General features: G+C 41.3%; 1 protein-coding gene across 1 annotated transcript in view; it reads left to right on the top strand.

The window, feature by feature from the left end:
* The window catches only part of LOC124867421 (adhesion G-protein coupled receptor G5-like), a 36,712-nt gene that overhangs the window by 14,649 nt on the left and 5,272 nt on the right, over window positions 1-16,791 (top strand). Inside the window, exons 2-11 of the mRNA XM_047363854.1 lie at window positions 6,820-6,892; window positions 10,002-10,267; window positions 10,456-10,642; window positions 10,797-10,836; window positions 11,059-11,143; window positions 12,820-12,918; window positions 13,104-13,220; window positions 14,347-14,389; window positions 14,483-14,589; window positions 14,729-14,844. Of these exons, the coding sequence (XP_047219810.1) occupies window positions 6,829-6,892; window positions 10,002-10,267; window positions 10,456-10,642; window positions 10,797-10,836; window positions 11,059-11,143; window positions 12,820-12,918; window positions 13,104-13,220; window positions 14,347-14,389; window positions 14,483-14,589; window positions 14,729-14,844 (1,124 nt within the window). The 5' untranslated portion in view covers window positions 6,820-6,828. The remainder of the gene's footprint in view (window positions 1-6,819; window positions 6,893-10,001; window positions 10,268-10,455; window positions 10,643-10,796; window positions 10,837-11,058; window positions 11,144-12,819; window positions 12,919-13,103; window positions 13,221-14,346; window positions 14,390-14,482; window positions 14,590-14,728; window positions 14,845-16,791) is intronic.

Genomic DNA, 16,791 nt, shown 5'->3' with positions numbered 1-16,791 from the left:
ATAAGTCTTTAGAGCGTGGCCTTTGGAAGTTAGGCTGGGCTGAGATGGCATATTTGGTTGAAAGTGAGAATGATCCAAGTGTCTGTCTGTATATGAGATGTCAATTTGCAAGTCTGTCTGGGAAGAACCACATGATTTTCAGATAGGATGACGCAAACCCGTGTATTTTTTTCAGAAGCCTTCTTTGTAGTTCTTGAAGGAGATGTGGTGGCAGCCTATTTTCCCATGCTCATCAATTTCTTGTAATGACGTTATTGTCATATGTTTGGGCAAAACACAACAGCAATGTTTCAAAGCCCTGTTTTATAGCTTTCATTTTGAGATCAATGGGATGCAGTAAGACACCTCCGCTTTTCTTTTGGGCAAGTTTTTCAAGACAGTTTCTTTACACACCAGGGCTGCAATTTGTCTGTTTTGTCAACAGTTATTTTATTCCAGCTCTGCTTTGTAATGGGGCACTGTCTATTCTCAGTGTCTGTACATGTTTTACCATACCTTCTTTAGTCAAATCAGTTCTAATTCTATATATCTAAAATACTGATACTATATATCTAAAAATCCGTCCGTCCATCCATCAGCTTTGAGTTTAGATTATGAGCCAGGGCTGATCATATGCAGAAGCTCCAAATTGTATAGCAACTTCAGCAACAGATTATTGACTTACTTAAAACTGCTTCTTACTTCCATTCATTCTGGTCTTGTTTAAATTTCCATTTTAAAAAAAATCCAGCACTAAGAATACTACAAGGTTATAAAGATTATTATTAATAATATCTCAGGGTGGTTTATAGTCTGTCACACATGTACCACCCAACTAGGGATGGGTACCGAATTTTGTACTTTTATAGGTACCGACTGAATTCCGTCGGTACTACTGAGTACCAATTCATGTAAAATCAAACGGTGCCATGTTTCGGTACCTAAACGCGTAAGGGAATGGAAGAGTGGCTGATTTTCAATGCCGGACATGAACACAGCATTGCACGCACAAGAGCATAATGACGTCAGTAGCCGCTGGTACCGTCCACAAAGCATGATAGAAAGCACTCGAAAGTATGGCTCCACTGTCCAAAATGCGATGCAGATTACGCTCCCTGCAATATTTGTGATGTGAAGTGCAAGGCCAGCGGCGGGAATACTTCTAATCCGAGGAGGCACCTGGTGAAGCACCAGATTTGAAGAGAGTACGATTTTCATCAGCCTCAGATCTACGGCTACAACTCCTGCATTCAGCACTGTTAGCACGCCTGCATCCATTAGTGACTCGTCATCTGCAGCCAGCAACATAGGAGAAGAAATGTTTGAAAGAACTGAGATGTTACAATACAAACAGCTGGTTGTTGTTTTGATATATTCAAGTTTATATATTGAGAAATAAAAATGTTAAAATGACAGAGTCCAAAACAAAAATAACTCCCAATAAACAAAACAACAAAACCAAAGTCCATAATCTCCAGGGGAGCCTAACAAAATCCAGGAGGCCGATGATGAGGGGGCCCGCGATGACGTAGCCAGCGAAGTGGTTGATGATCCGGAGGCCGCCTGCGACGAAGCAGCCAGCGAAGTGGTTGATGATCCGAAGGTCTGCGGCGAGGATGCAGGCGCCTCGGAGGTCTGCGGCGAGGATGCAGGCGCCTCGGAGGTCTGCGGCGAGGATGCAGGCGCCTCGGAGGTCTGCGGCGAGGATGCAGTCTGCCTGGAGTCTGACAGCGGAGATGCCAGGCAAACCCACGAAGCGAGGAGTCAGGCAGAAACCAAGAAGACTTGGCCCTGGCGTCCAACTTGGACCCAGGCTGCAAAGAGTCAGGCAAAGAGTCAGTCCGTATCTCCAGTAACACCCCCCAGAGGAAACTGAGCAGGTGCTCAGGACCAGGTCTTGGAGACAGCTCCACCGAAGCATGGTGTGGGAATGGAGGCAGCCCGCCCACGGGCTCCTCCGTGTCATGACGAGGCTCTGTAGACCCGGCGGCGGCCGGCTGAGGCTCTGTAGACCCGGCGGCGGCCGGCTGAGGCTCTGTAGACCCGGCGGCGGCCGGCTGAGGCTCTGTAGACCCGGCGGCGGCCGGCTGAGGCTCTGTAGGCTTAGCTGCATGCTGTGAGTCCAGAGGCATGGCTGCCTTAACGGCCACGAGAAGAGGATCGAAGGGACCTCCAGCGGAGAGTGGAGCTGGAGCGTCTAGCCATCCCTCTGCAAGAAGCTCATCTAGTAAGATAGTGTGCACGTCAACCAGATCCTGAGGATTGATAGTCACGTGAGGAACACACTCTAGGCAACGTGACTTCATAAGTTCCTTTTTGATCTCCTGCAACCCGGCCTGAACCCATGGCGGAGCAGGAGGTCGTACTGACGACCGGAGACCAGCAGAGGGCATGACGAGCTCAGGTGCTGCTGCTACTGAAGCTGTGGACGTGATGAGCTCAGGCGTTGCTGTTGCTGCAGTTGTGGACGTGACGAGCTCAGGCGTTGCTGTTGCTGCAGCTGTGGACGTGACGAGCTCAGGCGCGGCTGCTGCTGCTGCTGCTGCGGACTGCTTGCGGCGCCGGCGACATCTCCGACGAGGTGTGGCAGGCTCCGAACTGGGAGAGTGCGCTGCAGGCAACTCTGGCTCCGAAAACGAGGAGGAGACGCAGACTGGAGCCAGTGACTTACTCCGGGGATGAGGAGAGGGTCTGTGGCGCAGCGGACCGGTACCCGGAAGAGGCCTAGCCAGTCTTGTGCCCCAAAACGGTGACCGTTGCTCTCTCTCCTCTGCAGCCCGACGTGCGCTCTTCTCCGCGGCACGTCGAAAGTACTCAAACAAAGTAATCCTCTTATTGTCTGCTTGGTCCATCTGTTGGCTGGTTCGTAATGTCGGGGGAGGACTGTGGGTCGGACCAAAGCGCAGACAAGAGCTCGGTAGCCGCATCTTAGTACTTCCTTGTTTATTCAAAAAATATCCAAAACGTAACAAAAACACTGCAGGGATGAATCATAAGTACAGTCCAAAACTTACATGAACTCTGCAGGTCACTTAAGGCAAAAACGTAGCATAGTCTCCAAACGAAGCATAGACAAAGCATAGACATGGTAGGGAACGGGGTAGTAACAGAACGAACCAGCGAGGAACTAAGCAAACAGAACAACTAATATACACAGAGCACAGAGGGGAACAAAAGGCAGGTAATCAAAGAAACAGGGAACAGGTGTGACATGGACGCAGGGAGACAGAGGGAGCAGGTGAACCTAATAAGACTAAGACATGAGGAAAGGGACTGATTAACAAAACAGGGAAACAGACCTAAACGAAAACTACAGACCAAGATAAAACAGAATCAAGAATAAACATGAACTAAAGGAAACCGAGAACTGGAGGTAGCACAACAACCTCAGATCTAAGGACTAGCAAAAGAAACCATAAAGTCCAACAATGTCACTCCATGACAGGCACAAAGGTTGGCAGTTTTGTCCATTGATTTTTGCATCACCATAAAACTTGTATTTCATCCTTGACAAGCAAGCTAGAGTTCTGGGTGTGCCCACTTGATACAAAGGTTGATCATTAGCTATTCTGATGATTTTGGAGGGGAAATGCCACACCTCAACTAGTTGCTTGTATAAAACACGCAACCTGTCAACTCAGTCATTTGATCTTCTTCAAAACCATAGGGACATCAGAGAGCTGATCAGCTTATGAGGAACAATATACAGGTCCTTCTCAAAAAATTAGCATATTGTGATAAAGTTCATTATTTTCCATAATGTCATGATGAAAATTTAACATTCATATATTTTCGATTCATTGCACACTAATTGAAATATTTCAGGTCTTTTATTGTCTTAATATGGATGATTTTGTCATACAGCTCATGAAAACCCAAAATTCCTATCTCACAAAATTAGCATATCATTAAAAGGGTCTCTAAACGAGCTATGAACCTAATCATCTGAATCAACGAGTTAACTCTAAACACCTGCAAAAGATTCCTGAGGCCTTTAAAACTCCCAGCCTGGTTCATCACTCAAAACCCCAATCATGGGTAAGACTGCCGACCTGACTGCTGTCCAGAAGGCCACTATTGACACCCTCAAGCAAGAGGGTAAGACACAGAAAGAAATTTCTGAACGAATAGGCTGTTACCAGAGTGCTGTATCAAGGCACCTCAGTGGGAAGTCTGTGGGAAGGAAAAAGTGTGGCAGAAAACGCTGCACAACGAGAAGAGGTGACCGGACCCCGAGGAAGATTGTGGAGAAGGGCCGATTCCAGACCTTGGGGGACCTGCGGAAGCAGTGTACTGAGTCTGGAGTAGAAACATCCAGAGCCACCGTGCACAGGCGTGTGCAGGAAATTGGCTACAGGTGCCGCATTCCCCAGACCTGGGCTACAGAGAAGCAGCACTGGACTGTTGCTCAGTGGTCCAAAGTACTTTTTTCAGATGAAAGCAAATTCTGCATGTCATTCAGAAATCAAGGTGCCAGAGTCTGGAGGAAGACTGGGGAGAAGGAAATGCCAAAATGCCAGAAGTCCAGTGTCAAGTACTCACAGTCAGTGATGGTCTGGGGTGCCGTGTCAGCTGCTGGTGTTGGTCCACTGTGTTTTATCAAGGGTAGGGTCAATGCAGCTAGCTATCAGGAGATTTTGGAGCACTTCATGCTTCCATCTGCTGAAAAGCTTTATGGAGATTAAGATTTCATTTTTCAGCACGACCTGGCACCTGCTCACAGTGCCAAAACCACTGGTAAATGGTTTACTGACCATGGTATCACTGTGCTCAATTGGTCTGCCAACTCTCCTGACCTGAACCCCATAGAGAATCTGTGGGATATTGTGAAGAGAACGTTGAGAGACTCAAGACCCAACACTCTGGATGAACTAAAGGCCGCTATCGAAGCATCCTGGGCCTCCATAAGACCTCAACAGTGCCACAGGCTGATTGCCTCCATGCCACGCTGCATTGAAGCAGTCATTTCTGCCAAAGGATTCCTGACCAAGTATTGAGTGCATAACTGTACATGATTATTTGAAGGTTGACGTTTTTTGTATTAAAAACACTTTTCTTTTATTGGTCGGATGAAATATGCTAATTTTGTGAGATAGGAATTTTGGGTTTTCATGAGCTGTATGCCACAATCATCCATATTAAGACAATAAATGACCTGAAATATTTCAGTCAGTGTGCAATGAATCTAAAATATATGAATGTTAAATTTTCATCATGACATTATGGAAAATAATGAACTTTATCACAATATGCTAATATTTTGAGAAGGACCTGTAGAAGATCTGCGCAAGGTAGTGTATCAGCAGAAGTTTGGTGAGAAGAAGACAACTGTTAATATGATTATTCAATAATGGAACAAATATAACTATCTGCTTGCTAAAGATAGAGGTGGCCTCTGTTTAGAACTCCATATGATATCTTGCCTTGTGTGGTAACTTCATTCATGAGAAGGGTGAGGGGTCAGCCCACAACAAAGGGAGCTGTAGTGAAGGCAGTTGTGTTTTAGCCACCAAGAACATCATGGGTAATGCACTTTGCCAAAAAGGATTGAAATCTTGTCACATGTACTTGGTCCTCCTCAAGAAGGCGCAGGTGCAGGCTTGTCTCATGTTTTTTTTTTCTGTGAACAGCATGATTCAGTGGAAACTTTGGTAAAGGTGCTCTAGTCAGATAAAAACAAAAACTAGCTTTTGTTTTTGGAAATCAAACCACTGACCTTGTGTAACATTCTAAAATGTACCATTTAAAAATTGTTGCAGCCCTAATACACACAAGCTAATGTCATTGTTAAAGAACTGAAGGCATCAAGCTTTTTACCTCATAGCACACAGTAAAGCTTTATTAGCCATAAATATTTGGTAATGTCCTCTCTTTGGGGGATGATCTCCTTGCATGTCATGCATTAGAAGCAGGTCTAACCTAATAAAACACTGCACACCCTAACCCAAATATGTACTATTACATACTGAGGCTTCATGACTCTGTGTTTAAGATGGGTTAAATTATCTTCACATTCAAACTTGTTGCCTACTTAGAAGACTTTAGAAATATATTTTTGTCTGCTTCTGGTATGAGTGTATCCAGTGATTATCAGAAAATCTGAATTCTCTGTGTCAGGCTAGAAAGTCTGATTTTCTTGAACTAAAACTAACAGCAAAGCAAAAATATGAAAAAAAAAAATAAAACTTTGCATCTCTAGCAAGACAAACTAATACCCCGTGAGGACAAGCAAAGGGTGAAATACCTAAAGCTGGAACCTGTGTTGGGTTTGTATTTCTGTAGTATGCGATTATTAGCACTGCTGCTTTTGCAGTAATTGGTATTTACTCAACTCTATCAAGCAACGTTACCATCCTCCTTTAAGTAAGTCAAATCTGTTTGCTAAAGGGTGGGGGAGAGAAAGAACGGCTGATGCGTGTGTGCACATGGCCGTTAAAAGGAAAGCCTGTTTCCACTGATAAGAGCTTATAAAGGTCCTTTTGTGTATTTTGAGCCAGAGCTCATTTGTATTCAGTGATATAGGAGGACAGATAGCAGACCAGGCAGCTAGATAAGAGTTGTATCATTAAAAAAATGTTGTATTATGTCAAATCTGAGCAGCCTCAGGACACTGTTGGGTTTTATTCAGGAAGTGTGTCTGCACATAAAGGCAGTTGAGGGTTTTTTTTTAGATTAGCTTTTTTATAGTCAGGAACTTTTATTATTTAACAGTATGGTTAATAGCAGCCACTTTCATTTTATTCGCTGAGTACCTCTTCTACTTTATCACGTAGAAATGAAGGACAGTTAGTTCCTCTTTTCTCACAGTATTTCCCTTTTTTTTTTGTATCCCCATCATAGTAATCAGCAATGAAGGCCCGAGTGACAGATCATCTGAAGACTGCGTTTTTTATCATCACCCTCCTGTCAGCTGGTAAGATAACCACTCTGAAACCACCCTTGTCTTTGTGTGTATGTGTCCATGCCCAGCTCTTGCCATAGTGTAGCTTCAGCTTCCTGTGGTCCAATGTCATGAGTCAAACATTGTTACTTTTAGGCATTAGTGATTTTATTGCACTCAGAAAATAAAGCCTGAAGAAAATGACAGCTTATCATTTTCACTGTATCCAGGATAACGAATGATCACACATTAACAGGGTCCTCCCATAGCTTATTACATGCAGAATGGTCACCAAATGTCATTGATAAAGAAGCTTGCTGTTCACTGAGCGCGTATTTCAAGCCTATTAATAAAAAGTTAAGTGGAGGTAAACATGTACGCAATCAAGAATCATAACAGCCACATTGAGAGCATTATGAAGTAAAGTGCATTCTAGATTTAGTCCTTCAAGAGCCACAACACACAACTGTTGCATTTCTTATTTTACACATCTCCTGAACCACAGACATTATCAGAAGTGTCTTACCTGGGCTAAGGAGAAAAGGGACAGGACTGTTGCTGAGTAAACTTTGTATTTCATTTGAAAATCAGGCTCTCAGAGTCTGGAGCAAGAGTGGAGAGGCACAAAAGCCATGTGGCTTGATGATGTGGAGAGCATTGTCATCTGCTAGTGTTGGTCCACTGTGTTTTCCAAAGCCAGAGCATACATCTACCATGAAATGTTAGAGTACTTCTTCATTCATCCCTCTGATGGATGGAAATGCAAATTTCATTTTCCATAGTATCACTTTGCTTGATTTGCCAGCAAACTGGCCTGACCTTAAACCCCATAGAGAATCAGTGCCATGAGGACACAGGTCGAAAGCTGCTATTAAAGCAACCTGGGCTTCCTGAACACCTCAGCAGAGTCCCAGACTGATCTACTTCATGCCATGCTGCACTGAGGAAGGAATTCTTGCAAAAGGAGCCCCTACCATGTTCTGAGTTACAAATTAAACTGTTAAATAGTGTGAGTTGTCTTTGCTGACACATGAGGATTCTACTCGAACTCAGTTCTCTTTCACATGCATATTGAGTTTCGCACGATATTGACAAGTCACATCATCTGCAAAATAAACTCTTTATTCTGTGTGAAAATGACATAGAACTGTAGAAACAGTGTAACACTCACTATTTCACTTGTGTCAGGTAGCTTTTCTAATCTTAAGTCGTCTGATCAGTAAACTTTCTGGCTGAAGTTTGTGCAGTTAATATTTTAATATTTCTATTTTTAGTATAAGGTTTATAAATTTTAGATATAATGTAAATTTTAATATTGTGACAAGCCTACTCTGAAGAAATGATCCCAGATAACTCCAGTTACAGGATTTATCTGTTGATGCTGACAAGATTATCCAGTTTTACTAAATTGTTTTATTAGAACCCATTAGAAAATAAATACAGTTTATGTAAACTGAAAATGACAGGATAAAATTAAAGTACATTTGTACCCATTAAATGTACTGGTCCTTCTCAAAATATTAGCATATTGTGATAAAGTTCATTATTTTCCATAATGTCATGATGAAAATTTAACATTCATATATTTTAGATTCATTGCACACTAACTGAAATATTTCAGGTCTTTTATTGTCTTAATACGGATGATTTTGGCATACAGCTCATGAAAACCCAAAATTCCTATCTCACAAAATTAGCATATTATTAAAAGGGTCTCTAAACGAGCTATGAACCTAATCATCTGAATCAACGAGTTAACTCTAAACACCTGCAAAAGATTCCTGAGGCCTTTAAAACTCCCAGCCTGGTTCATCACTCAAAACCCCAATCATGGGTAAGACTGCCGACCTGACTGCTGTCCAGAAGGACACTATTGACACCCTCAAGCAAGAGGGTAAGACACAGAAAGAAATTTCTGAACGAATAGGCTGTTCCCAGAGTGCTGTATCAAGGCACCTCAGTGGGAAGTCTGTGGGAAGGAAAAAGTGTGGCAGTAAACGCTGCACAACGAGAAGAGGTGACCGGACCCTGAGGAAGATTGTGGAGAAGGGCCGATTCCAGACCTTGGGGGACCTGCGGAAGCAGTGGACTGAGTCTGGAGTAGAAACATCCAGAGCCACCGTGCACAGGCGTGTGCAGGAAATGGGCTACAGGTGCCGCATTCCCCAGACCTGGGCTACAGAGAAGCAGCACTGGACTGTTGCTCAGTGGTCCAAAGTACTTTTTTCGGATGAAAGCAAATTCTGCATGTCATTCAGAAATCAAGGTGCCAGAGTCTGGAGGAAGACTGGGGAGAAGGAAATGCCAAAATGCCAGAAGTCCAGTGTCAAGTACCCACAGTCAGTGATGGTCTGGGTTGCCATGTCAGCTGCTGGTGTTGGTCCACTGTGTTTTATCAACGGCAGGGTCAATGCAGCTAGCTATCAGGAGATTTTGGAGCACTTCATGCTTCCATCTGCTGAAAAGCTTTATGGAGATGAAGATTTCATTTTTCAGCACGACCTGGCACCTGCTCACAGTGCCAAAACCACTGGTAAATGTTTTACTGACCATGGTATCACTGTGCTCAATTGGCCTGCCAACTCTCCTGACCTGAACCCCATAGAGAATCTGTGGGATATTGTGAAGAGAACGTTGAGAGACTCAAGACCCAACACTCCGGATGAGCTAAAGGCCGCTATCGAAGCATCCTGGGCCTCCATAAGACCTCAGCAGTGCCACAGGCTGATTGCCTCCATGCCACGCCGCATTGAAGCAGTCATTTCTGCAAAAGGATTCCCGACCAAGTATTGAGTGCATAACTGTACATGATTATTTGAAGGTTGACGTTTTTTGTATTAAAAACATTTTTCTTTTATTGGTTGGATGAAATATGCTAATTTTGTGAGATAGGAATTTTGGGTTTTCATGAGCTGTATGCCAAAATCATCCATATTAAGACAATAAAAGACCTGAAATATTTCAGTTAGTGTGCAATGAATCTAAAATATATGAATGTTAAATTTTCATCATGACATTATGGAAAATAATGAACTTTATCACAATATGCTAATATTTTGAGAAGGACCTGTATGTGTCAGAAAGCTTAGTATTACTGAGTTCACAGTTTCATGTATAATAAATATATACTTTATTTTAACAGGTTCAAGTGAACATGACCTTTTCCTGAGGTTCTGTGGCACATGGCGCCATGGCAGGAACCCCTTGAGCCTGAACATTAATGTCTCTAAAGGCTGCACTGGGATCTCTGTTTCAGCCAATGAGAGCTCTCTGTCTGTTAATGGGAGCATCACTGCTGGGTGTCATAGGTTTAATGAGATTCCTCTCGACAAATATGGATTTCATTCAGAGGAGGATACGGACTTCTGCTTGCAATGGGAGCCTCTGCTGGACCAGCTGATGCTTGAGGTAAATCAGAAAAAGAAGAAAATGTTTGTTGTGCTTTGCATTAGTTGAAGAGAATGAAGCTTAATCCTACAGCCTGTTGGGTATTTTGCTTTAGAGCATCAAAGTATGGAGAGGTTTCTTTGTCCTTCATTTTCAAAGCTGGTTGTTTGGTTTTGTTTTTATTGTTTTTTTTGTTTTTTTTTGCTAAGGTTGGGGAAACGAACCTCATTCTTTGCCCTCCTTCAAGTCCTGCACAAAGGTGTTGCACCGACCTGAGTCTTGGCCCCAATACACCTGAAGCACAACATGGCATCGTCAGTGGAAAAATCCAAACTGATCTCATTAGTAGCCAAACTGTGACGAGCTACATGTTTAAGGGGATATTCACCAACTGCAGTGAGCATGGATGGATTTTATCAAATAAAACATGTAGAAATGGGCTAATGTCAGCCAGATGAAAGTTCTAATGATAAAATATTTAGTATTTCTTTCTTTAAACAGGTTTTTGTGAACAAAGTAACCCACCCTTATAACTTCTCTTTCTCTACAGAGGTGTTGTGTGACCAAGCAAACCAGACCTATGTCAAAGGGTACGTTTGTTTCTCACTTGTACACATTTCATGACAGAACACCCATCCTCATCTGTGTTTATCTTGATCACTAATTTCACTGTTGAGAATGTTAATGTAATCAAGTACACATCTACAAACAGGAAGCTGAACTCTAAACCTGTTTGTGCATGTGAGAACACGTCGCTTCTTTTGAGCTTTAAGATGTGGTGTTCTGTGTTTCTGTTTCTGTTCCTGGAACAGGTCTCACAACACTCAACATCCCTGTGCTCAGAGATCTGAAAAAGAGATGAAGAAAGGTTTCAGCGGTGAAAAGTTCTCATCAAATGTAAGAAGGGACAAACAAAAGAGTTCATATGACAGATATATTTATACCTGTGAAGAATATCTAAAGTAAAAGTTATTCATTTTTTTTAAAGAAAAAGCCTTACATTGTGTTAAAAAAAAGCCTTTCTCACAAGTTTGGTTTTGTAACTTACCGTATTTTCCGCACTATAAGGCGCACTTAAAAACCCTTAATTTTCTCAAAAAATGACAGTGCGCCTTGTAATCCGGAGCGCCTTATATATGGATCAATTGGTTAATTGGTTGATCCATACTGGTTGTACACGGCGTTGTCAAAATGTTTCAGTACGACTGGTAAACTACAAAGCCGCACCGCTTGCAGCATTACGGCTACCGTAGTCAGGGGCGTCGCCGAAGTAATAGCGGTAAACACCTGTACTGTGCTTACTACAGCTACGCAGTGGAACATGGGAATAGAGCAGCAGCGAGATAATTCAACAGTTAACGCTACTATATTGTGAATGTACTAACGTTTGATTTAGTGCATCAAACTGTTTCTTTTACGTGTTTACTGAATCAGGGAAAAGTTCCCTTTCAAGTTTTAACTAACGTTTGATTTCAACTTCAACTTCATAGACTCCAATGCATTCCTAACGTGCGGTTGGCTCTATTCAATAGAATTCTATGTAGAGGAGACCTTACCATGAGAGTGAATGGAGTTATCAGAACGCTGGTTTGTAGTGTATTAATAAAGTTTGACTGACTGACTTATCTGTTTTGTTGACATTCTCTTTAGCACAGCTCCATCTAGTGGATGCATAACGCAACCCCAGTCAAACGTTTGACTGCAGTAGCTTCTATTCTATGCGCCTAATAATCCGGTGCGCCCTATATATGAAAAATGTTCTAAAATAGGCCATTCATTGAAGGTGCGCCTTATAGTGCGGAAAATACGGTAATTAAAAATGCAACACCTTGCAAAAGTATTTAATCTCTAGAACGTTTTTACTACCACGTTACAACCACCAACCTGGATGTCATAGTAGTTATTATTTAGGTTCTTGCACTAAATAACTCAACACAATAATAGGATGTGTTCATTTGTAATGCCACATTTATCCACCTCTTCCTGAAACAAACATCACCTACTTCACCCTTTAGAACATCATTTCTTATTCTTTGGTGCTTTTCCATGAAACTACTGCTGGAGTGATTCATTTCCTTTCAGTTTTTCAAATAGTTCTGTCTGGGGTCTGTCATTGTGGAGTGCATCCATTTTTATTCCAACTCTAAACAAGCGAGGAAGAACTCATTCAAATGGAGGACAGTAGTGATGAAGAAGAGGAAAATAGGTGAGGTGTTAGCCACATGAAAGTGAAGAGCAGCTGCTCTTTGCTGACAAGTAAAGGATGCTTATAGAAACCCGCCATTTTCCAGCAAAGTCTTAAAAGTCTTAAAATAAAGTTGTTTAAAGAGGCACCCAGCAATCACCAGACAGATCTACTCATTACAGCTGTATACAGCTGCAGGGAGGTTGAGATGCACTCTCACAAACACAGCTGCAGGGTGGTACATGTTGGGCCTTACTGACTTTGAAAAAAATCTTTCATTGCACTTGTGACAAAGTAATACTCCATATATTTGGCAGGTTTTGACTCTAGAATGAGTTGGAGGTACATGTGTTACATTTTGTGTTCTGTGAATATTTTCTGTTTCTAGTCAACTCCCACTGTCTACATTCCTCCTGTTGTGAAACCAGCCATGAAAATACAAAGCAAAGTGTCCGTAACCTTCTATAAGAACAACTCCCTGTTTGAGGTAAGCTGTCATATTTTCTTCTATCAGTACATGAATCTCTAGGGAGATATTTGATCTTCTCACGAGCTCCTAGTTGCTGTTTCTTGTCCTATTAAGTCCAGTTTTTCTGCTGCTTGACAAACTCCTGGTTCTCTATGTAAAGATGTTGTTATCGGAAGGTAAATGTGTGTCTGTGTAAATTCCAGGTAGGCTACAGGGAGGTCAAGCTTCTCAAAGATGTGGTGGAAATCACAGTAGAGAACGAGGTCATCACTAATCTGCCTGAGCCAATAAGGATTGTCTTTGACCATGATGTCATACCTGTAAGTTTTTTTTTCTATATATGTTTTATCAATATCAAACATAGACTGAAATGGATCCTTTTTTTCCAAGCATGCATTCAAATGTTCGGAAACACTGTAGGGAATTCGGTTATGCTTCATCGGTTCATTTATTTGGCTACTCGTTTCCTGTTCATTCATCTTCAGTGACCAATGAAATACCAACTCTGAGCGTGTAGATCATTAAAGCTGCAGATGTGGTGAATGTATTCAAGCTTCTTAATAACAAGTGAACTGATTAGAGGGTGTTCAAACAGAGGGGTACAAATCTAGTTTGAGATTTCTAAAAGACATACAGTGCCTTGCACCTCCGCCCCAGTCTCAAGTCTTTGCAACCGCCATCATGTCTTCCCACCGGAATTGATTTGTTCAATCATCCACTCTGAACGTCTATGCTGTCTGTGCTCCAGAAAAGCATCTCCTGAACAGATAACCTTCTGACACATCTGGGGCATTTCCCCTAGATTCTGAAATATTTTAAATGGGATATCTTATGTCTTGCTAATTTTCCAAAAAGAACAGATTTGTGGAATGCATTTCTATCGAGAATTTTAGCAATAAACCTTCCACTTGACTCATAATTGTCAAGTGGATAGAAAATGATAAATGGATTTCAATTTTGCATACAAACTAAAACATGAAGTGTGACATGCAAAGTTGTGTAGTTTAATCCCAGCATAAACGCAGCTGTTCTGTGGAGGTGTTTAAAGCAGGGTTAGGTTAGAAACACAACCACACACTTGAAACATTTCACGAACCACCATTAATCGTGTAGGTTTGTGGCTGCAAAATGTAGCTTTATTGTAAACGCTTCTTTTTAAATTCGATTGTGTGTTCTTGTTTATCAGTCAAAGCAATTTAGAGAACACACAAAAAACACCTTCAGGTTTCTCACCTGCTCTCACATATTGCAAAACTAAGATTGTGGCTGTAACATGACAACCTGTTTCCTGCTCTTTGCAGTGCACTCAGCAGCTCATTAGGATGCCTTATTCATTTAAGTGACAAAAAACATGCACTTTATTCTTAGTTATGTTTGCAGCAGTAGATGGTTAAGTCTAAGGTCTAAAAATGACTCCATGTGAATAAATTTTCCTTTTTGTTTTAGCGGAACCATAAAAGAAAATGTGTTTCGTGGGACACTCGGAAAGGTTGGAACTCTTTGAATCAATATTTTAAACTCATAAAGTAACACATTTTAATTCAGCACAATGATTATGTATTGTTGCATTTTCTTGGTGCAGATCCTTTGAAGGTGAACTGGTTGGTGGATGGATGTAGGACAAATGAGATAGGAGCACAACACACAGAGTGCCAGTGTGACCATCTGACTTACTTCTCAGTGCTGGTGGTGAGACATGCTGCTCTTACAGATCTTAAAACAACTAAACTGTGACATGTTTTAGTTTTCTAATATATTAGAATGGATTTATTTCCTTTTTGCTGCACAAACAACCCGTTGCTCTACTCATTGCACGGTTTTCTTCCAGCAACTGGAGAATGGACCTGTGCGCCATCTGCTGCCCCTGACAGTCATTACATCTGTAGGCTGTGCAGCATCATTCTTCAGCTGTATCGCTGTCATCGTCTTTTTCTGCAGGAACAGGTGAACCAACTCTTTGAGCATACTGACATAAACCATGGTTCCTGGAAGTTTCAGTAAGTTAGATTCAGGGTGTTTTACATAAAACACTTACTAAAATTAAGGACCTATATGAATTGCAAAAAACTTCAAGAAGTTCACTTTTTAGCTATAAACATTATATTTAAGTTGCTGTTTTTCAACTATAACACTTGAGTTCATTGTTTTTAGACCTAATTTCAGTGCCTTCTTATTTATAATGTACCAAAAGCTTCATAAAGGTAACTGAAATGCCTGAATGCAGAGAGAATAATCAGGGCTGACCTTCCCTCCATCCAGGACTTATACAGGTCAAGGGTCAGAAAAAGAGCTGCCAAAATCTCTGCAGACCCCACACACCCTGCACATAAACTGTTTAGAGTTTTACCTTCAGGCCGCCGCTACAGAGCACTGTTCAATAAAACCAGCCGCCACAGAGACCGTTTCTTCCCCTGGGCTGTTTCTCTAATGAACATTTAATAAAGTACAAAACAACAGCATACAGATGTTGCAAATGCACCTTTTTATTATATATGTGTATATTGTACATTGTAAATATGTATATTCTGTAATACAAAAACAGAACAAAAGAGCAAAGTGTAGCGGAGTCAAATTCCTTGTTTGTATGTACGAACTTGGCAATAAAGCTGATTCTGATTCTGATCTGATTCTGAAAACAAGATTTAGCCAACGTTTGAAATCTCTTTTTCAAGCCAAACATCATGAAATATACCCTTATGAGCTCGTAGTTGGTAATATAACAACAATTTTGTCATTATAATTGCCTAAATATGACATGAACCAGTTGCAGCAAAAGCACATGTTTCTCCTTACAAAAACAAAAATAGGAACTTTGTTTAAAGAATTATTAAATGAATGAACTTAAACAAATAAAAAAATTTAAGATGTCACTAAATATAATTTAGGACCTGGTATGGAAAATCTGGACGTGATTAAGACTTTTTAAGACTCTGCAGAAACCTTGACAAAGACAGTACAGTAGGAAAGCAATTATTGAATACGTCATCATTTTTCTCAGTAAATGGATTTCTAATGACCCTGCTGTCCTGGAATTCACACCAGTTGTCCGTAATAACCCAAATAATCCACAGATACAGATAAAACATTGCAAATTAGCTAATAAATGAAGTAATGTGAAATATTGTCCTATTACTCAGACAGTAAATATTGAATCGTGTTACTGATATTTATTAAATACTGAGGAGCAAATACTTGTTGGTAATGACAACTTCATGACATCTCCTGTCTGTAGAAATTAGTCCCATATGTGTATGATTTTTACCCATTCTTCCTCACAAATTCTTCAAATCAGGAAGGTTCTGGGTGCCTCCTCTGTGGACTGTCAATTAGAGTCCTGTCAAGTGATTGGGCCATTCTAAGTTTTATTTTCTCTGTGTCCTGTATTTTTTTGGCTGTGTTTTTGGGATCATTGTCTTGCTTAAAAATCCACCCTCCTTTCATCTTCAGAAATCCTAGTAGATGGGAGCAAATTCTTATTAAGAATGTGCTGGAACATTTTGACATTAATCCTTCCTTTAATTTTTTGAAGCCTGCCAGTAGTATATGCTACAAAATCATCACGAAGTTCTCACCTACAAACATCACAATTAGTAGGGTAGTTTAGTGATGATATGCATCGTCATTCCTTAAAGTCTGAATGAGCATGCTTTTCCTTCAGCAGTGGAGTCTTGTGGGGTGAGAGGCTACCACGGTTAAGTGCATTATCAATGATTTTAAAGGGAAAAACAGTACCTGCTACTTTCAGGTTGTTCTAAAGGTCTGTGCCAATGCTCCTCAGCTCTTGTATAGTATTGCAAGGAGCACTGGGTTCTGACTAGTTTATGGTGAAATGATGCTCTTTTCACTCTCAAATTATGGCACCAACGGTGCCACATTCAGATGTTTATGAAT

The sequence above is a fragment of the Girardinichthys multiradiatus genome, chromosome 4 (genome assembly GCF_021462225.1).
Source record: "Girardinichthys multiradiatus isolate DD_20200921_A chromosome 4, DD_fGirMul_XY1, whole genome shotgun sequence".
Lineage (NCBI taxonomy): Eukaryota > Metazoa > Chordata > Actinopteri > Cyprinodontiformes > Goodeidae > Girardinichthys > Girardinichthys multiradiatus.
The sequence above is the reverse complement of the archived record's forward strand: the minus strand, read 5'-3'. Positions and strand labels throughout refer to the sequence as shown.